The 21,878-nt window shown below is 49.6% G+C and overlaps 1 protein-coding gene across 3 annotated transcripts in view; it reads left to right on the forward strand.

The window, feature by feature from the left end:
* The window catches only part of COL15A1 (collagen type XV alpha 1 chain), a 105,110-nt gene that overhangs the window by 65,497 nt on the left and 17,735 nt on the right, over positions 1-21,878 (forward strand). For all 3 annotated transcript variants that reach the window (XM_033431191.2, XM_049711130.1, XM_033431190.2), the window contains 15 exons: positions 3,667-3,702; positions 4,120-4,260; positions 4,442-4,510; positions 5,330-5,365; positions 5,472-5,555; positions 6,828-6,893; positions 9,331-9,366; positions 11,463-11,525; positions 13,920-13,988; positions 14,096-14,131; positions 17,182-17,235; positions 17,336-17,395; positions 18,885-18,953; positions 19,071-19,112; positions 21,650-21,695. In XM_033431191.2, the coding sequence (XP_033287082.1) occupies positions 3,667-3,702; positions 4,120-4,260; positions 4,442-4,510; positions 5,330-5,365; positions 5,472-5,555; positions 6,828-6,893; positions 9,331-9,366; positions 11,463-11,525; positions 13,920-13,988; positions 14,096-14,131; positions 17,182-17,235; positions 17,336-17,395; positions 18,885-18,953; positions 19,071-19,112; positions 21,650-21,695 (907 nt within the window). The remainder of the gene's footprint in view (positions 1-3,666; positions 3,703-4,119; positions 4,261-4,441; positions 4,511-5,329; positions 5,366-5,471; positions 5,556-6,827; positions 6,894-9,330; positions 9,367-11,462; positions 11,526-13,919; positions 13,989-14,095; positions 14,132-17,181; positions 17,236-17,335; positions 17,396-18,884; positions 18,954-19,070; positions 19,113-21,649; positions 21,696-21,878) is intronic.

Raw genomic sequence — 21,878 nt, forward strand, 5'->3', positions numbered from 1 at the left:
ACACCCCTCCCCACACACCCCTCCCCACACCCCTCCCACACACACCCCTCCCACAGACACCCCTCCACACATACCCCTCCCCACATCCCTCCCACACACACCCCCTCCCACACACCCCTCCTACACACACCCTTCCCCCCACCCCCTCCCCCATACCTCTCCCCACACACCCCCCTCCCCCACACACTCCTCCCCACATACCCCTCCCACACACACCCCTCCCCACACAGCCCCCTCCCCACACACCCCCCTCCCCACACACCCCTCCCTACATACCTCTCCCACACACCCCCCTCCCCGCACACCCCTCCCCTACACCCCCTCCCCACACACCCCCTCCCCACACACCCCTCCCACACACCCCTCCCCACACACCCCTCCCCACATACCCCTCCCACACACACCCCCTCCCCACACACCCCTCTCTCACCCCTCCCCCACACCCCTCTCACACAACTCTCCCACACACACTCCTCCCCACACACCGCTCCCACACACACCCCTCTCACACACCCCTCCCCACACACCCCTCCCACACACACCCCTCCCACACACCCCTTCCCACACACCCCTCCCCTACACACCCCTCCCTGGCTGGTCTCGGACTTAAAAATACCCACGCCCATGCCCACATCGGCACACAAACACCCTCACAGGCGCATTCTGCAGCTGCTCAGACGCTCGGTTGTGCACAGAGCAGCAGGCTTGCCCAGACTAATTGTGGCAGATAAATCACATTTTTCTTCCTGGAATTTGCTGTGAGGCCTAATTTGTTGCCCTGTGTGTATACGATGTTTTCTGGTCAAGGAAAAGTAGACTCTAGAAGGACTTTGAAATTTTCATCTGGAGAGCTGGAGGAAAGCCTCGCTCATGACATTTACCCCCCACCCCCACGCCCCCCCCCAAAAGTAAACCAAGGAGAATAGTCTGAATGTGAAATAACAAAAATTGCTAAAGAAAATGAATAATCTCAGGGATGTAACACCACATAAGATCCAATGATACATTTGATCCTTGATGCCCCTCTACAATCTCTGCTCAGCTTACACACCTTCAGTGACAGGGGACTCATTTCCTGCCTTTATATGTACAAGCTGGATAAAATCATCTGTTTCTGAGAAAGATAAATCAACGTCCCACATATCTTCTAGAACTTCCTTTGAAACTGCTACAAGGTGTACTTTTGATTTGAAAAGAGTCAGGAAAGCAATTGAAAAAGTACAGTTTTTTACCTTATGAACATCTTTTTCTTGAACGGGGTCAACTGGCAACACAATAATAATGTTTTCAGAGGATAGAGTCCAAAAGTCAAGAGATGGGACTAAGTTAACTTCTATTTCACAATATCCCTGACTGTGATTTGACTTGTTACTTGAAAAATGCATAAGGTTGGTACTTCCTTCAAGGACAGATTGCGTCAGGCAGCAGAAGATGGTGTGGCTGGTCACACCCAAGAAAAGCAGACAAAGAAACTGTAGCCTGCAGATTGGGCAACAAAACTGGAACCCGATTCTTTCTGTTTCTGCCCGGGATAAAAGGTCACACTTAATTTTTCCCATGTCAGGCCAGCAGGCGGGGAAGTGACAGCGTCTAGCCAGCCAGCCTTGCTTCCTTCTGCAAGCACCCCTCTCCTCCCACCATCCCATAGAGTAACGGGATTCTTTCTGTGATTCTCTCTTCAGGTGTGTCTCTTCTGTTATTCAACCCTTCTGTAGAGTACTTTCTCTCAGCAGTTATATATTTTTGTCTCTAAGGTCTCTAATTGATTTTTTCTTTTTTAAAAAATTTATTTATTTTTGGCTGTGTTGGGTCTTTGTTGCTGCGTGCGGGCTTTCTCTAGCTGTGCTGAGCAGGTGCTACTCTTCACTGTGGTGCACGGGCTTATCATTGCGGTGGCTTCTCTTGTTGCGGAATACAGGCCCTAGGCGCACAGGCTTTAGAGCGCAGGCTCAGTAGTTGTGGCGCACAGGCTTAACTGCTCCACAGCATGTGGGATCTTCCCGGACCAGGGCTCGAACCTGGGTCCCCTGCATTGGCAGGCGGACTCCTAACCACTGTGCCACGAGAGAAGCCCTGATTCTTTACTATAACCACTGTTCTTATTTCATAATAGTTTGTCCTTGTTTCTTGGCTGTAATATCCTCCCTTTTCTCCCTGAGAATATATAGTATTTACTTAGACTCCTGATTGGATCGTGTTCTTAGCTGTTTCCTCAGGAAACCTTCCATGGTTGATGTTGTCGTTTCTCTTTCGGAGTGTTGCCTCTCCTCAAATGTGTAGTGTTTCTTGTTTGTGTGTTTGCTTTAGAAATTGGAATCCCTCTTTAGTCTGTTTCCCGCCTCTGTACAAATTACTAGGGAGTTGGGTGGTAGCTACTTCTGCAGGTTTCAGGAAGGCGACGGGAAGAGTAGGATGTACCATCAGTCAGGGTACCTCAACAGCTGATCTTAGGTGTTTGGGGTACCCCTGGACCTCCCAGGGTCCACTAGCCACCTGGGGCTCTGCCCTATCCCTTTGCTCCAGTAAACAACTCTTATTATCCTTGTAGCAGGAGTGGAAGCGGGAGGTGAGGGGAGATGGGCAGGGCTCCATGGCTATCTAGCTCCAGAGTTTCAACCTATCTCCCTGTCAGAGCCACACCCTGCTCCTGGCTTCCGCTCCTCCCTTGCCTGCTATTTTTCTACCTGTGGTTCCTCTCCACCGCTGGAGCCTCTGGCTTCAGCTTCCCATGTTTTCTCTTTGCCATTCCTCACTGTTTCAGATTCAGTATCACTCGCCATCTTATTTTTGAGCATGACTATTTTGGAACTATCCACTCTGTCATTGCTATGGATTTGATATAGGAAGGGGAATCTGGCCCAGGGAAAGAGGGGTTTGGGAGAAGGCACAGCCTTAGATGGCGGGTGTATCACGGTGTCAGGGCCTTCTGTGTGGCCGTGCAATTGCTGGCTTCTTCTCTTGTGGGTGCTTCTGTGGTTTCCTTGGAGGTTCTCTAGCGGGGAGCCCCCGACTGCAGTCCTCTGACGTAGTGCAGTGTCTCCTGTGCTGGCCACTCCTGACCATCAGCCCCCATCGGTCCTCCCCTCTATCTGAGCTCGCAGCTGACTCCTTTCCTTGGGATCCACATCTGACCCCCCAGGAAACCTGTGCTGTGTCTCGCATTGGCGGTGGACACGTAACCTGCTTTAGAGACCCCACCCCACCCCCATTTTGGGGCTATTCCAGCCAGATTTTGGTCTTTAGATTTTTCCAGAAGAGAACCAGCCATCATCCACATATCCCCAGAAGCCTAGGGAATACGTATCAAATTCTTGAAGTCCCTTCCCTTGGCTTCGAGGAGGGGAATCGGGCCCACCCAGTACACTGACAGCTCTCCAAGGGAATTCTTCCTCTACAATCTCTTCCTGGTTAATCTTCAACTTCTCCTTTTCACTCCTGAGGTAGGTGATGAGATAATAGTTGGAAGATGGGTTTCACAAGCTTTCAGCATGACCTGCTTAGCAAACTCACAACTACTGTAATGGGCTCAGGTTTGAGACATCAGTCAGAACTGAGCAGGAAGAGTCCCATTTTAATGTCCTGTTACTTAAGAGTCTGAAATCCTGCGTTTTCTGTTAAACGTACCTGATGAAATATATATTAATTGGCCCCGATTTTTTTTTTCAGGGAGCAAGAGGACGTAATGGCTCATTTGGTGAAAAGGTAAAAAATGAAAATGAAGAAGACAAAGCTTTCTCCTCCTTCCTCCCCTCTCTCTGAGTTTAGTATAATTGAACTGTTGGGCTAGAGTATTGAATGTATAAATGTCATGGATCAGAGAGAAACATCTGGAAGGAACTGCTTGGGAAAGGCAGAACAGCTGGAGCAGAGTGAATAACCCACCAGGTTTTCTCCTTTCTCACCCACCCCACCCTAATTCATTCAATGAGCGCCATTAGCTTATCTCCAAGTGAAATGTCAATTGGCAAGATGGCTGTTTCTGTACAATTAAGTAGCGCTGATCAGAGAATCCAACGATCTAATTAAGTTCAAAGAACAATTTCCTGACTCGGTTGCGGATGTTGTTCCTTCCATGAGTGACTCCAAGGCTAGATAATCAGCCTGTCCCCTTCCTTACAGGGTGATCCCGGCAACAGAGGCTTACCAGGACCCCCAGGGAAAAATGGACAAGTTGGCGCTCCTGGGGTCATGGGACCCCCAGGGCCCCCTGGACCCCCTGGGCCCCGAGGTCCTGGATGTACAATGGGACTTGGATTTGAGGTGCGTTTCCTCCTTTCTGTGGTTAAAGAACAACGTGCGCTAAGGACTACCGGAAAGGCCAGCTAACTGAACGCCAAGGTGGTGCTGATTCCCCACTGAGCCCCAGCTCCCAGCATCACACCTGGCACAGGGAGGTGCTCGGGAATCAGTACTGAAATTCTCATTCTTCTTCCTTCTCTAGGATACTGAAGGCTCTGGGATCATCAGGCTGTTGCAGGAGCCCAGAATCTCTGGACCAACGGCTTCAAGTGTAGGTTGACTTTTTACACCTTCATTTTGAGGATTGTCATGCTGTCACGCTGGAGTGGAGAGGCTGTGGGGTGCCATCCTGGCTCTGCTACTTTCTCTGATTTACCCGCTCTGCGCCTCCAGCTTCCAGCTGTGTGGTGGGGAGACCAGCTGCTCTTTATAGCTTGTTTCTTTGAGGAGTAGCACAGAGGTTTTGCACAAAACATCATGTGGGAAAACTTGAAAATTATCTTTCTCTCTCTCCGCAGTCCCTTACCATCAAGCATCTCTGCTTCATTGCCTCCTTCCTGCTGCCCATTCAAGACTCACACTTTGCCCCGTTTCAGAATCCCTTGCTCCTAACAAGTACCCTCCCCCAATACATCTACCCCCCAGGGAGGTGTTGTCCATCTTCTTCTATGACACCTGCTCTCAAGAGGACCAATCCCCAGGATCTCATTATATTTGAGATCCAAGTGGTACCCAGAGCTGAGCACACCAGTGCAGGAGGAGCTGAGCCTCGCCAAGGGGAGCAGCACAGCCCCCTCCATGATTGAATAGGAAGACCTCCCCCACACCCCAGATGCAGAGTGCTCTGGGTTCAGGGTCAAAAGGACACTCACCCCGTGCTGGGAGAGGGCCTCTGGTCCTCTTACTGTCTGTGAGATATTCCTTCCTTCTGACTCTGTAAGGGGAATTTCCCCTCATCTTTTGCTTCCATTATCTGGGACAAAATCCTTGTAAGAGCTTAGGGAGAGATGGCAAGATGGGAGGATAGATGGAGCGTGGACAAAGTGAATAGAAAAAGACCCAAAGAATATTTGTTTGTCTGTTTTGCCAGGGTCCCAAAGGAGAAAAAGGAGACCAGGGACCCAAGGTGAGGTCACAGATCTGAAGTGGGGGTGAAAGAAATTTCCAGCCTGGTTCTAGGAGCATTATCCACATACAGTGAATTTTTTTTCCACTCTCACTGCTATATCCAGGGTGAAAGAGGGATGGATGGAGCCAGCATTGTGGGACCCCCTGGGCCCAGGGGGCTACCAGGGCGCATCGAGGTCTTATCTAGTGTGAGTATCACCAGCATGGCTGCTTTTGCTAAAGGGGAGGGAAGGTTGTCCACAACTTCAGGGCCTTCAGGGCTGCTCTTTATGCAGGGGGCACGTAGCTGGCGTCTGGTGTTGGAGTTCCTACCTGCCAGCATGGCCCACCTGTCTGTTCCTACCCTGGTACCACTATTGTCACACATAGTGTGTCCAGAACCCTCTCTTCTGGTTGGCAGCATTTGCAGTCAGGAGACTGAGTGTAACAGAGCTGTAACCAAGAGGCAAGGAACATAAGTGGGGGAATGAGGGAAGAAAGATGGTTTAGGTTATGAGAAATCAAGGAAGACTTTCTGGAAGAAGTCTCCTTGAGCAGGGACTTGAAAGCTAAGAAGGATTTACCAGGTACGTATGGAGGACAGGACTTCCAGAACTCAGGTGGTCAAGACACTCTGAGCCGAAGCGCAGAAGAGAAAAACATGGATGTGTCCAAGGCACAGGGAGCTGATGGGCATGGGGGTGGGTGGAGAGCGATGGAAATTTGGAGAGAAGACTGGGATGTGGGCTGGGACACGATGACAGCCACTGAATATTAGAACATCACATTTGTGAAAAACTCTTGCCCTTCCAAGAGAAATAATGTCATACTGGGACATGACAGAAAGACAAAAAGTCCCAAATAAGTGGAAAAAAGAATGACTAGAGTTTTTTTTTTTTTTAAAGTATGATTAAAAAATATCAAGTGTAGGTAAGGGTGTAGTGAAATAGATAATCTCACGTGCTTTGTTGGAAGTGTAAGTTGTACGGCCCCTTTAGACAGCTCTTTGGCAACCTGCTAAAACTAAAAATGCTCATACTGAAAACTTCCATATGGAAAGACCTCCATGCCGTATGATTGAGTGAAAAAAGCAATTGAAGAATAATACCTGCAGCCTGACGCCATTTATGTAAAATAGCCACATGGACAAACACCCCCCACAGCACTGTTTTCTGTGGGTATTAATATTCATTTATAATTATATAACATAAACATAATATTTAAATATATATATTTAAAATTATAAAAGAAAAGAGGCATTTACGTATGGTGCAATTTTAAGATTAATCGAAGAGGAAAGTGATAAGGCGGCTCAGGGCTGTGTCGTAAGTGGGAGGGATGGGTGTGTTGGTAGTGGGTGGGTGTTGCCAGTGTCTGCTTGTGTCTGCCATGCGGGGTGACTTCAGTTAAAGCCTCACAGCCAGGAGCAAGGTGGGACACGTGCCACCCTCTGTCTCTTTGTCTGATTTTTCTCTTTTCAGCCTTTGATCAACATCACCCATGGATTCATGAATCTTTCGGACATTCCTGAGCTCGTCGGGCCTCCGGTGTGTATCCACAGCTGCCCTAGAGTGAGGGTCCTACCCAGACACCCCAGCTGAAACTAAGTTGGGTTGGTTTGGAATCCTTTGAGCTCCTGAAGCATAGAGCTAGGGTGTCTCGAAGTAGTGAATAGAAAGAGAGCTTTGCATTTCTGAGAAGTTGCTGTCACATTAATTTGTGCAGGGAGTTTTGTCCAATGCAGTGGAAGCTTCCAGTCCCTTGCATCAGAAATATGTGTAATGGAAATCAGAGAATCATAAGTAACAAATTGATAGATGTCTGAGCAGTGCTTTGGGCATGCTTTTATTTACATGATCTCATTTCCCAGAATGGGAGGAGCCTAGAGAGACCTATCCTTGTGCTGATGGGGAAACTGTCGCATGAGGAGGGAATGTGACTGGCTTCAGTCTTTCTGGCCCCATTTAGAGATCACACAAAGAAGCTACGTTATTTCTGCAAGTCCACAGAGTCTGTCCCTGACACAACACGACCTAAGAGGAAGGAAGCTTCCTCCTGCAGTCTGTGCAATGAATCCACACTGCATCTTCCATATCTGCTGGTGACAGCTGGGGAGAGAGGAAAGAGCTCTGGCCTTAGGAGCCTTGGGTTCCAGCCCCATCTCCTCTACATAATGCTCTGAGACTCTCATCATCTCTCTGATAACACCTCACCAGCCTTTGGGGCAGCTTATAAGAGGTGATGGATGCGAAACTGCTTTGCAAACTGTGGCACTCTGTGGAAGCCGACACAGAGATTGAGGCTTATACTTCCACAGCTGCGCAGTCCAGATGTCTGCCGGGGCCACCCGCCCTGCAGTCCCCAGTGAGGTTGGCCTGAACCTCTGCCATCCACATCCTAGGGAAAATTCAGTGCTCTCCCCAAGGCTTCTGCAAATATCTGCATGATTCCTTTAGAGCCGGTATCTCCTGCTGAGTGGCCTCTGTTGGTGGGTCATTTCACTGTCTCTTCTGTACTACATCCAGTGGGTCTCCCTTTCCTTGATTTCTACTAAAATCATCCAGAACACCCCAGTAAGCAAAGCCTAAAGCAAACAAGCAAGTCATTTCACAAAAGTTTTTCCCAAACTATTGGGGGTTTAGAGTGTTAGGTGGCTTAATTCTAAAGCAAAACACAGACAGCCTAAGATCTAAGAATCAACATCTCTGTTCTAAGAGTCCTTGGGCCTTGTCTGCCCCCACCCCTTCTCTCTTTTCCCCACCTGAGGATCCTCCTCCTGTTCCAATCCCTGACCTCCTCTTTGGCAAATCCAGACCCTGAAGGGGAAGATTAAGATTTTCCAACTCAGAGGCAGTTCCCTCCCAGCTGTACCTTTATACTTTTCCACTCTACTATATGTACATCATATAGATATATGTATATAGTATATTATATGTATACACACACACACACACACACACACACACACACACACACACATGTTAGTCCTTTGTTACTTCTGCATCCTCAGATTCAACAAACCTTGGATAAAAAGTGCTGAAAAAAAAAATTCCAGAAAGCTTCAAAAAGCAAAACTTGAATTTGCTGCATGCTAGCAATTATTTACATAGCTTTTACATTGGTTTTACAGCTATTTACATAGCATTTACATTGTATTAGGTGTTATAAGTAATCTAGAGATGATTTAAAGTGTATGGGTATATGGAGTATGTATGTAGGTTATATGCCAACACTACACCATTTTATATAAGGGCCTTGAGCATCTGCAGATTTTGGTATCCACAGGGGATCCTGAAACCAATACCCCTCGGATACCAAGGGACGACTGTACAGTATATTGAGAAGGTTGTTGCCGTTCAGTTATATCTCTCTGTATATATATATTCTGCCAAACTCTATGTCTTTAATAGGTATGTGGGTATCTGGGCTTGGAGGAAAAAGAGTCCTGGCCCCATGTGGAGTGAACCACAAATTTTCTGTTTCCTGGAGCCTTTAAAATGGCTGGTCCTTTAAAATCCTCCCTCTTACTGAGGGAAAAGAACTGAGTCTCACCAACTGCCCCCACTTCCACCCCCAAATACCCCAGCACACCCTTTGGGCCCACTCCTCAGAGTTTAGGAACTTGTTTTCTGAGAATATTTGTGGAGGTTGAGCACTGCATTCATTGTCCCAGAGGTTTCTGATGCTGAGTGATTTCACGGAAGAGGAGGGTGCGACTTAAAGTGCCGAGAGTCCTGGCTCGGGGGAGCAGAGGCTCCAGACTCCTGAGCAGCTCCTGACTCTGTGCTGACTAGTGTGTGACTGCACGGTTCCTTCCCCTCCCGGGCCGCGGCATCCTCTGCAAAATGGATCCTGAGCCCCACTGTGTGGGAACATGCTTGGGCCTTTGGAAGGTGCTGGAGGGAGTGGGCCCCTGAGGTACAGGTTCCTGTTGGCCTGGCAATGCTGCTCCTAACCTGCCTGCTTTGTCTGTCTGTGTCACAGGGCCCCGAGGGCATGCCTGGGCTGCCAGGATTTCAAGTGAGTAGCACAGTAGCCATCTTCCTTTGTGCCCCGAGGCTGTATGCATTCTGTTCCTTCCACCTGGAATACCGTTCCTCTCCATCTGCACAACTGACCTCTAGCGCCGTCTTGTTCATGTAGCCTTTCCTCATTGCCCCCATCTGGAGTGATCCTTCCCTCCTTTGAATCCCATAGGGCTTTATTTTCACCTCTGCTGTCATTCTTTTCTGTCTTGAATAACAGTTATTTGTACCCTTATTGTTTTTTCCTGAACTGTACTGTGACCAGCTTGCAGGGGGTCAGGTCTTGTTCATCTCTTTCTAGCCCAGGGCAGCCAGAGCCAGAGCTGGAGTCGGTGGTTGGCTTCCTATAAATGAGTGGATGAATCAAGCATTTCAAATAGATAGAGTCCGAGTAGATAAAATCCCTGGAGAGAGAGGACGGTGGCGATGGAGGATGGAGAGAGGGGAATCATAGCCTGGAAGTCCAAAATTAATAGTCTGTGTGCACCACGCTATGGGGCTTCCACCATGGAAGGTGAAAATGCATTTCTGTGTAGCAAGTGATCAGTTTAGTCTAAAAGTTTGAGCCTGCACTGAAGCCCAAGGCTCCAGAGTGAAATCTGCACAATTTCTCCATACATTGCAGCTCTGAAACGCCTAATGCCAATGGTGACACGCGCTGCTTCCAGGATAAATGAACGAAATTTATCAAAAAATGTAATAGAGGGCTTCCCTGGTGGCGCAGTGGCTGAGAGTCCGCCTGCTGATGCAGGGGACACAGGTTCGTGCCCTGGTCCGGGAAGATCCCACATGCCGCGGAGCGGCTGGGCCCGTGAGCCATGGCCGCTGAGCCTGTGCGTCCGGAGCCTGTGCTCCACAATGGGAGAGGCCACAACAGTGAGAGGCCTGCGTACAGCAAAAAAAAAAAAAAAAAAAAGTAATAGAAACTTGTTGTTGATGGTAGAATTATAATGATCTCTTTTTCTTTTTTTAATACTTTTCTGAACTTCTACATTTTTTAAAAGGAGCATGTGCTATGCTGACACTAAAAATACATGGGAACTAGACATTAAAAAACAGGAGAGGGTGGCAGCCATGGAGAAGACCTCTTAATTAGGAAGAGAAGAGGCCAGAACTGTGAGCTTGAGCTCCACCCCACCTTGGCTGCTCCAAAGCCAGAGCATTTTCCAGACACATTTTTCTCTAAATGACTGGTTCTGTGTTCCCGAGGGAGCCCTAGGCTCCCCAGAAGAGCCTTTGGGACCACTTCAGGAGTAAGGAGGGGGCCAAGTAGGCAGGATCCAGGCCACTGCTGAGGCTCCATTTGATGTATTTTATACATTGGGCTTTTGTTTGACTTTACTTGAAAAAGGAGAATGAAAAGAGTTTCACTGCTAAAAAATAATAATAACAAATATTTGAAGGCCACTGCGTTAACCCAGAAGGTAGGGACTTGTGAAAAGGTAAATTGCAATAAAGTGTTGAACCTCTTTTTTAGGGGCAGACGTCTGGCAGTGTGAGTCATTGTCACAGATATTAAGTGTATGTTGGAGTTGAGATGAGGTCACCTCTGACCGGGTGTGCAGAATTTTGGTTCTGCAGAGGGAATGGCGGTGGCGGGCGGGTGAGGGGTGCAGAGAGGCTAAGGGGATAGGCTCGCCCCTGGTGGAGTGACAGGAGTGGAAGATGAGGCGCTGAGGCCGGCTGGGATCAGTTTGGGTGTCAGGCTAGGATGTTTGGATCCCATCCCGTAGGTAGTGGGGAGCCAGAGAAGGGGCAGGATTCATGGAGGGTGAATGATGGGGGCGGTGGGCTGCAGGACGGCCCCGAGGACCCATGGGTGAGCAGAGGCAGCAGGCAGTTTCAATGGTGCCCATTGGAGGAAACCACAGTTCAAAGAGGAGTGGGGCCTCCAGGCCGCCTAACACTCAGTGCTGTCTTCTTTCCACCAGACCACAATTTCTAGACCACTTAATATTAGGAAAACATCGTGACTAATTGTGACTTCCACTGGCGCTCTGTGTTCTTTTACTTTTTGGAACAACAACTTTGTTTAGTTAAAGCATTTTAATCTTAACAAACCACCGAATACCCTCCAATGATTCCTTCTAGGGACCCAGAGGACCAAAAGGTGACACTGGTGTGCCTGGATTTCCAGGACTAAAAGGAGAACAGGTAAGAAGGGCCCAGCTATCTGGGTGGGATTGTGCTCTAGAACCTGGTAAATATTTCGAATGGGCTGAAAGTAGCTGTTAACTTTTTAAAAATTTGAGATATAACTCACACACCATAAAATTCACCCCTTTCAATTGTGAAATTCAGTGACTTTTAGTATATTCACCAGGTTGTGCAGCCATCTCCACTACCTAATTCTAGAACATTTTCATCATGCCCAAAGAAACACTGTATCTAGTAGCAGTCACTCCCCGGCTGTTAACTTTCATGATCTCAAGGTTCTTCCAGGGTGAAGGTGGGGTGGGTGGAGAAGCAGATTTTCATCATAGTTTGGAAAGAGAACTCAACCCAACGCTCCCTTGAATGCTGTGCTTTGTCTAACTGCCCGCGGGCACCTGCATTAGAGTGTGCACTCCCCGAGGGCAGGCACATCCACTTTCTTTTCTGTAGCTCCAGTACTTAGCACTGCGCCTGGTACACAAATGGCACTTAAAACATTTGTTGGATGAAAAGATGTATAAGTAATGAATACAATGATGCTAATATCTAGAAGTCATTATTTTATTAAACTATTATTAGTGTAAGCGGGGGCATTCCACACTTGGATGGCAGTCTTGGTCCAGAAGTTGTGGAATATTTAGCATGCAGAGCACTTCCTGAAAATTCCAAGGGCATTGAAATGACCTTTGTACCCTTCCACATTTGCCTCTTAGAATTAATTTCCCAGTTGGTTTTTATAGATAAGGGGAGAGTGACGTCCATAAATGGATTGCAGTTATTCTGGATTGGATTCATTTATTCATCCATCCATTTATATACTCATCCAGGTTACATCCATTCCCTAAGGTGTGCCAGCCAGTTTCCTATACTAGGCACTAGGGATAGAGAAATAAGATGTGAGGAACAGACATGCAGACAGCCAGCAGAGTGCATGGTCATTGCTGTAACAGGGGTCTGTATAAAGCCAGTGGGAGCAGCCCTGAGCCTGCCTTGGGGAGTCAAGGAGGGTGTGTGTGTCTCTAAGAGGAGGGAGCATTAGGCTACTCTCTTTCCTTCCTCCCCTCACCGTTTTCCACTAGCCCCATGGAGGGGGAGAGAGTCTCCAGTGTCTGTTGGGCCACAGTTCCAGGAGGTGGAGGGTTCAGTGTGCTGGGTCTGAGTTTTGCGTTACATGGGACCATGTCTTGGGATGCCTTTTGCTGCCACGGGCCTACAGAGATGGCGTGGGGTCAGGGCAGTTCTGGCTTGGGAGGAGGCCTGGTCAAGCAGGATTGGCTCTTGCTTTAAACGCTCTGTTTTCTATGAGGCGAGGCCGGGTGAATCTGGAGGGACCTACGTGCCATCTCTCCCCTAATCCCCTGCCCCTTTGAAAACTGGGAAGAGCGCCCAGGCAGGTCTGCTCTGATCCTCGCAGCCAACGCGCTTTCTCTCGCTCTGCCTCTAATGCTTTTGTGCTTGCTTCTTCTTGCTGCTGGCGTGCTCAGGACCGCTTTTCCTCACCAGCGAAGTGGTAAGATCCAAATACCGGGTGTGGGCTTGGGGGACGGAGAGGAGAGGCTGCTTGGCTTGCTTTGGCACCACTGCCTTGGCTGCTTCCAGCCCTGTTGAAGGGAGACTTTCGTGTGGTCCAGCCCAGTTCCCCGGGGTCTAGCATTGAAGTCTGGGGCCAGAGCCTTGAATGGTTCCTCTCCCTGGCCTTTTCTCTGGACATATATCTTCTTGGAAGCCTCCTGGGATAGCAGAAGGCCCTGCTGAGCACAGGATTGGGGGCAGGATCCTGTGTCCCTGCCACCTGTCTACCCATCTCCCCTATTTCCCAGCAACTGAGATAACTTTGCCTGATCAAGTGAGCATTTGCACAGGAGCCTGGAGTTTGGAGGCAAAGTTTCACATGGAGACTCAGGGCCCCTGTGTTGGAGAGGCCTCCACTGTTCATGCTGTCATCACTTTCCCAATTTTAGATGTTTTAACAAGACTAAGGATTCTAGGTGGGAACAGATCTCAAGTCGAGTTGTTAGGAAAGCAAGCCACCAAATACATTAGGAACCAGAGGTTCTCAGGGGGTAGCCACACAGCCAGAGGTGGGACGGACCTTGTTGGGACTGATTCCTGGAGGGTTGAGAGTGGGGATGCTGATCTGGCAGCAGAGGGAGCCCCAGAGGGGCTTGCAGGGCCCCAACCTGTGCTTTCGGACAGTAACTGATGGTACATGGAGCGAACAGTCCAGAGAACATTTAATGACTTAGGAGGCTATGCAGTATTCTAGCAAGAGGTCATTGTCAGGCAGTGGGGCTGAAGAGGCAGCGTGAAGGCCAGAGAAATCATGGCAATGAGCCTCTGGATAAGGCGGTGAGGCGGAGGCCCGGCTTCATCAAAAGGTTCTCTGAATTGCAGGGTGAGAAGGGAGAGCCGGGCGCCATCCTGACGGGGGATATTCCTCTGGAACGGCTGAGGGCCCGAAAGGTAACTATGTCACCAGATCCTGAAGGCACACATCTTCTACATCCTATCTTTGCTTCTGTCACAAACCGTGTGCATCTGAGTGACAAGTCCGTGTCTCCCTGTTTTAGGGTGAACCTGGAGAGCGTGGAGCCCCGGGACCGATGGTAAGCCAGAGCGTCTCGCCCCTGCATCTGGACTGGGGATTGAAGCATTTATCGTACTTTGGCTCAACTAGATTAAGTTGTCCCAGCTGTGAAAATAAAAAGGATGTGGCAAAATGTATCTGTGTCAAGGGTAGGCTAACTGCAATTAAATAAAATCTCAGTGGTTCAGCACGATAGCAGCTTAGTTCTCACTTATGCAGAGTCCACTGTGGTGGTTCCCAGTTGGGCATCTCCCCTCCAGGCAGTGACTCTGGGACCCAGGATGCTTGCATCCTGTGACTCTGCCCTCTGGTGGATTCAGGGCCACAATGGCATCTTCCAGCTGATAGGCTGAGGTTGGGGAGGGGAAAGAGACCATGGAAGATGATGTACTCCACTTCTGGCCAGACCTCTGATGCCAGAGGTGGGGGTGGAAGTGGGGGTGGGGATAGGTCTCAGAAATGTGGTTTAGCTGTGTGCCCAGAAGGAGAGGGGAAGTGGATGGTGGTGAGACCCACAGTTGTATGGGTCTTGCCAGCTAAAGATTGTCATTACCCAGGGAACCTGGGCCTTTTGGCTTCTGGTCTTGGGTCTGCTGCCCATTTGCTGTATGACCTCAAACAAGTCCTCTTCTCTCTCTGGGCTTTTGTCTTCCCATCTATAAGTGAGGGTATTGAATGAGTACTAGATGACATCATAGCGTCCTTCTTGCCTTACTGCTCCAGGAATCTATAATTTTGGGGGGCTGCTGAACAATTTTTAAGCTACCAGTTCTCTCCAGATGAACCCTAAACTTGTCCCTCGTATATTTCTTTCCAAAGAACAAAGAAAACTCAGAGAACATCCACCACGGGTCAGATAGTGATGCTTCAACACAGATCATCTCATTGCATTTTCACCACCCTAAGAGGCTAATGTCTGAACCCCCATTTTATAGACCGGGAAACCGAGGTTAAAGAGGTTAAGTAACTAGCCCACTGCCATACAGCTTGTTAGTGACACAGCAGGGATTTGAACCCAGCCTGTCAAACTCTGTGTCCAGGTTTTTCCCAGCACACCTCACTGCCTCCAGCTGACACCTTCATTCTTCTGAAACGTTTTGAGCTGGAGAACTGCACACTGGGGCTTGAATGCGGGGTTTGTTTGAGCTGGATCTCAGGCCTGGGGAGAAAGGACCTCACATTTCTCTAACAGGCATGTGTCCTTGATGAATGGCCCATAACCTCCAAGGTGCATCCTTCAAAGGACCTTCTAAAGCCTTTGGTCCCTTAAGTCAGGCAGAATGGATGCCCTAGAGAGATGTCCTTGGCCCTAGCTTCAGGCTAAGGCAGACTGGGAGAGTCTTGTGTTAACCACTGGGTAACACTTACTAATACCCAGTATGGTGGGAAACACTAATTGTTAGCAATGGTGGCCGGCAAGCTGCTGCAGATGGCCAGGGTAGTTATTGCCACTGAAGCCCAGCTGTGCATAGCTTGCCAAGCACAGACAGTAAGGGGGCACCTTCTTGTAATTTGCATAAGGTGGCACATGGGCTGTCTATGGCCCTCATGACGAGTATAGCTTACCACACTAGAGCCTTGTTACTCGAAGTGTGGCCCATGGACCAGCATCATCAGCATCACCTGGGAGCTCTCTGGAACAGCAAAGCCTTATGCCCCACCCCGGATCCGCTGGATCTGCATTTTGATGAGATCCAGGTGACTTGCGCACAGTGATGTTTGAGAAGCCCTGCGCTAGAACGTACCGCCACGTGGCCTGTGGCCTGTTAACTCCTTGCATTTCTTTTCCTGAGAGTAACCTGGTCTGGGTACTTTACATACAGAGCCTGTCTCAACACAGTCTATTTGCCATTCTTCAGGGTAAGTCTGAATACAGACTTATAGAGAGAGAGAGCAGGAAGAAGGGGCTTGATAGGCCCCAGGCTTAAACCAGTCATTCCCCTGGGAGACGGGACAGACCCAGTTACAAAACAGGAAAGGTGTCAACTGGAAGTAGAGCTTGTTCTGGGAAGAGGTGGTACATTGTATGCATCCTAGACACTGGAAGGCATGAGGGTTCCGGCAGGAGGTTGGAAAAGGGCAGTGGCTCTGGGAGCATGGGGACACAGGAAGCAAGTACTGGAATGCGGTCCATGGGCAGGGGCTCATCTGGAGAACTGGGGAGCCAGGCCAAGATTCTGGTCCTTAGGGACAGGTGGGAGCAAGTTAGGAACCAAATCCTGAAGCAGGTTATTGGGCTTGGCTGACATGAGGAGTGAAGCAGGACTGCATTATTCCAACGGGGGACATGGAGAACCCTGGGACATAAGACCTAAGGCAAAGGTCCACGTTCTGAGCTGGCCCAGCACACGGCTACCTGGGAGCTAAGGCCAGGAGCTACTGACCTCTTGCTTCTTTGTTAGCTCTGACTGGCTGAGAGGGTTGGGTCCAGCGTCTGGACTGGGGTAGAGCCCTGCAGGAGGGACTGAGCAACTGGGTCCAGCTGAGGACAGAGAGGCCAGGGGACAAAGGAGCCAGGCAGGTGGACATTTCATAACTTCTCCTTGCCCTCCATCCTCCTATTAGTGGTTCATTGTCACCACTACCCACAAAGGTAGGCTGGATGCCCCCCATCTCCCTAGCCCTTGAGTTTCTGTTCTTTCCTTTTTAATTGAAATATATTTTACATACAGCATTGTGTACATTTAAGGTGTCCATGTTGATTTGATACATTTATATATTGTAATATGATTGCTGTTGTGGAGATAGCAGCTCTCTCACATCACATAATTATCATTTCTTTTTTGTGGTTGGAATAAAGATCTAGACTCTTAGCAGTTTGAGGATTATAATATTAATACAGCGTTGCTGTCCATATTCACTATACCGTGCATTAGATCTCCAGGACCTAGCTGTCTACTAGTTGCAAGTTTGTACCTTAAACCTCACCTCTCCTATTCCCCCACCCTCCTACCCCTGGTAACCACCATCTTACTCTGTTTTTACAACTTTGGCTTTTTTAGATTCCACATATAAGTGACATCATACAGTATTTTTCTCTTTCTAATCTGGTATTTACTTTGCCTCCAGGGGCCCAAAGGACCACCAGGACACAAAGGAGAATTTGGCCTCCCTGGACGACCCGTAGGTGTTGGGGTTTCTCATATTGCATATGAGGGAGGACATGCGGGCCAGGCTGGCCTGTGGGCAGTGGGTTTACTAAGGCCTCTCCTGTGGGTTTCAGGGTCGCCCAGGACTGAATGGCCTCAAAGGCGCCAAAGGAGATCGAGGGGTCATGATGCCGGTGAGTGCCACACCAGAGACCCAGCCCCATGCTGCCCCGGGGACGCGGCCCCAGAGCCAGTGTCCAGAGGAGGGGCGGACAAGTGCCAGGTCCAGTGAGCAGGGCTCGTGGACAGAATGCTCAGGAACGTTATTCTTCTTCCTCTGCTGCCACTTCCAAAGATCCTCCAGCCCAGCCCTGTCCTCCGGCTTGCTCTCAGGAGGTCCCTGCCACCAAATCCACCTTAGTGGAGCATAGGCTTCCTTGTCCAGACCCCAGAGGGAGGGTGGGAGAACACAATCTGGGCTTTCTCAAGAAGTCTGGTTTCAAATCCCAGGTCTTCTGACTCGGGTAATATCCCATCCTTCCTGGGTTACACAGTCCTGGGGGTTTCGCATGTTGCTGGGGGTACTCGGTGAGCGCTCTTGAGAGAACACAGACGGTCGATCAGCTGTGTAGGCAGGGCCTCGCAAGATGACAGACACCGGAGCATCAACAGGGTCCCACGTCTGCAATAAGGAAGCCAGCATTTATTGAGCACCTACTGTGTACCAGACACTCTACAAAGTGCTTTTGAGGACAGGATCTCAGTCTTGATAGTAACTCTCCTAAGAGAAACTCAGTGGTGTTCTTGTTTTACACAGGAGGAAACTAGGGCCTGTACAAGTTAGTGACTCACTGAAGGTCCCCCATTTGCTGCATGCAAATGCAGCTCAAAGTGTGTTGCTGCTTCTGTTTGCACCCCACGGTCGCCGCTTTGTATGCCTAGAAATGCAGAAATGCAATCGTATTGAATCACTGGGCACCGACTCACTCGCCAAGCCTACCGGGGCTCCAGGTACAGCAGACACGGGTGCCTGCACTCGAGTGATCACATGGAGCTTCCTCGTGGGCCGGAGGCCTCTCACCTGTGGCCATAGCCTCCCCCTCCCCCTCCCCTCCTGCAGCTTCTGCTGCAGGTCCAGCTTGGGCTCCAGGCTTGGCGGAGCAAACATTGCACGGTGTCAAGGCCAGGCTGACCTGGCTCTGAAAGTGACTCTGCCATCTAACAGGAGTTGGCGTTTATTGTTACATTTATGAGGGGCTCTCCCAGGCACTGTATCCTGGGAAGGCCTCACTCCACCCGCCGCTCCATATGAGGGATGCGTCGATAGAGGTGGTGGGCTCAGTATCCTCTGAGCACTGCTCTTGGGGTCAGAATCTGGCTTCCAGTCTCCATTCCGCCATGAATTGCTGTGTGGCCTTGAGCAGGTCACTTCCCCTCTCTGGCCCTCATTATGTCCAATTGTAAACCAGCGATGATACTTGCTCTGCTGTCGTGAAGATGCAGCGAGGCCACGGATATAGGTGTGCTCTGGGAAGAGACTGGCCTACGCATGGGAAGAGTTAGTTGGCTTTAGAGGACGCTCCTTTCCTCACTGTGTCTCCAAACCCTGGGGAAGTGTCCTGCAGCTGCCTCTGCATTCATAACAACCCGAACTCAGGGATGGCCTTTCTTTCCTCCCTTTAGGGCTCACCTGGCCTACCTGGTCCTCCAGGCCCCCCAGGACCACCTGGAGCTGTGATTAACATCAAAGGAGTAAGTTGGCAGTGGGGAGGTGGGGGAGACCTGAAGGAGGAGCGGGGGACAGCCCCAGACCAGCCTAAGCTGGAGTCGGGTGCCCTGATTCCCTCCTCTCATTCTCACTTCCCACAGGCCGTCTTCCCAGTTCCAGTCCGGCCACACTGCAAAACTCCAGTAAGTAGCGTATAGTCACTGCCTTGGCAGTGAAAGGCTTTGGCATAGAAAGCAACTCAGAGAAGATGAGTTTTTGTCTTGAGCCCCTTCTGTCTGTCAGCGTCCTCTTTGATGTCTTGTATCACCTGCATATAGACCCTTGAGTGACTCGAGGTTTCTAGATAATAGATTGTGGCACTGAAATGTACTGGGTCTTCTAAGGGCACACATGTGGACAGAGTGTGTCTTTTAATGCAGTCAAAAAGCAGTGTCTTTTGTTAGCTTCGTGTTAGCATGTTAGCTTCATGCTTGGAGCAGTATAAGAAGCGGGGAAATAGACCCCTTAAAATACAGATGAGAATAAAAAGGCAATTCTAACCAGCGCTCTTTACATTGGGAGCTTTGGGCTAAAATCTATGACTGTCCTTTCTCAACTGTCATATTACTGCACAGCACACAACCCTGAGAGGAGGGACTTTCTCTCCCCCTTTGTAATGAGGAAACAAACTGTGACTCAGACAAGCTCACTGACTTGTCTAAGGTCACAGGACGGACAGAGCTGGGGCTATCATGCAGGTCCCCTGACCACCAGGCAGCAGGTACAGGCACCCCAAGGGGTCAGACTCGTGGCTGGTCGTCCAGCTGGTCAGTGCAGTGTCCCCGGGGTGTCACCCGTATTAGGTGTGGGGAAAACCAGGGAGGGTGGGCCTCTCCCCATGCACAGGCATTAGTCATGGAACTGTGCATAACTATTCTCTCATTCATCCAACAAATATTTATCAAGGACTTACCAAGTGTCAAGTACAAGTGAGGGACCACAGGGGTGAACTAGACAGGCGTGGCCTCTGTTCTTGGGAGCTTGCAAATTACAGTTTAGAAGATTCTTTGAAGTGGGTTCTTAATTGATGCCTGTTGGAGGTGGTGATGAGACTTGGGTCAGAGGCTTTAAAATGACGCAGTTTGGCTGAGTGTTTGCCCAGACATCTGTCCATGTCTAAACTTTGAGACACCCAAGTCTGCATCCCATGGCCTGGGAACTCTGGCATGGAAGGCAGAGGATAGGACCCACTTGCGTAAGGTGACCAAGGGGCCTGCTGGCTCCCAGAACTACATGAGGACAACAGCTAACCAGGTCACGTTTACATCAGTGGCCTGAAAGGAATCCTAAAACGTCAGGGCTGGAGAGACCCTCCAGAGAGATAGCTGCCTCCCAGCCATAGAGAAGGGGAGACCTCAGCCCAGAGAGGCAAGGTCCCACCGTGAGTTAGTACCCGAAGCCCCTCCCAGCAAACATGATAGCAGGCTTCAAATGAACCGGCCATGGGACAGTACTTGAAAAACTCAAGAGCGTTGTAAAAATGCTACTGCAATTACCGTGACCTGTGCTAGGACACTTTGCTGTGACCATGGCCTTTGGGGGTCATGATGTTCCTTAAAATAAGCCAAAGATGAACTCAGAGCATTTTGGGTTTTGATTTCATGTTGCCTGTCTGGACACCATGCAGGCTGGGGCATGGATGTTTCTTGACCAGCTCTCAAAATGGACATTTGAAAAAGCAATGCTTCCTCTCACATCCAGCACTTCACAAGCCCCTTCTCATTTCAGCCCCTTTCTAATACCTTAACATTTTACCCTTAACAATCCACCCCTGGAGTGGAGCAACTTTATCAGCATAGCTGTCAGATATCAGCTGGGCACTGCTGCCTTTATCGTTAACTTAGAAATATTCTTCCTGGAAAATTCCTGTCCCCTCCCCTCATCTTCTCTTGGTGACCCCTGAGCATCTTGTGACCCTGCACCCAAAAGCATGGGGGGATCTGGTGTGAGAGGGATCATTCTGATTCTGCATGTTAACTGGGAAAAAGGTGAAGGTGGACTATTAAAAGCAGGGTGGCAGGTGGCTCTGTGTTAACAGACAAAGAAAAAAAGAAAGAAATGCAGGAATCTGGGGATGAACTGTGAAGGAATATTATCTTGAATAGCTTGGACTCCAGACCCCTGGCACTTAATGGGAAGTCTAGAATAGCCCCCCAGTCTAATGATAACTCCCCTTTATTAATTAGCACCACCATCAACTCCTGTTCAGTGTGCTCATCTTTGATTACACATGGCAGCAAAGCTAATGGCTGGCCCAGCTTCGTGGCTTGAGTACATCACTTGCACGAGTGCTTGACCTCTCACATGAATCAATCCTGATTGATCAGAAGGGAGGGCTAGAACACTCACAGTTGACCAGACCAAAATTGCCATGACTTTTTGTCTTAAAGCTTTGGGCTTTCCTTCCGCAGAGTTGTTCGGCCAGTAGGTCTCAGCCCAGCTCAGCTACATGATGCCCTCCCTGCCCCCACCTCCCGACCCTGCCCCACTTGAAGGCCTGGGATGCCTTGCATTGAGGGATGCCGGGAAACTCAGGGCCTTTGGGGGCTACAACACCCAAGGAAGACCTGACTCCATGACCTCACCCCTCGCCCCCAGGACAGGGGACTGTGGCTCCCTGTGCATGCAAACACCAGAACAGGGTTGCAGTGTATGACCTTGGCTTTCTCTCTCTCTCTAGGTTGGTACCACGTATCCTGGAAATTCAGAACTCATCACTTTTCATGGTACACACTCTTGTCTTCACCTTGTTTCTCTGGGACATTTCCTGACCCTCCTATCTCTGCAGAGGTGGTTTCCAATTGTCCAGTGCTGGGTGTAGACTTGGTGGTCAGGAAGATCTGTCTGGGTGTCATGGGAAGGGTGGTAGCTGGACAAAGGCTGTGGGACTGGTCACCTCTGTTTGCTTG

This window comes from Orcinus orca, chromosome 6, assembly GCF_937001465.1.
Source record: "Orcinus orca chromosome 6, mOrcOrc1.1, whole genome shotgun sequence".
In the NCBI taxonomy this organism is placed as follows: Eukaryota; Metazoa; Chordata; class Mammalia; order Artiodactyla; family Delphinidae; genus Orcinus; species Orcinus orca.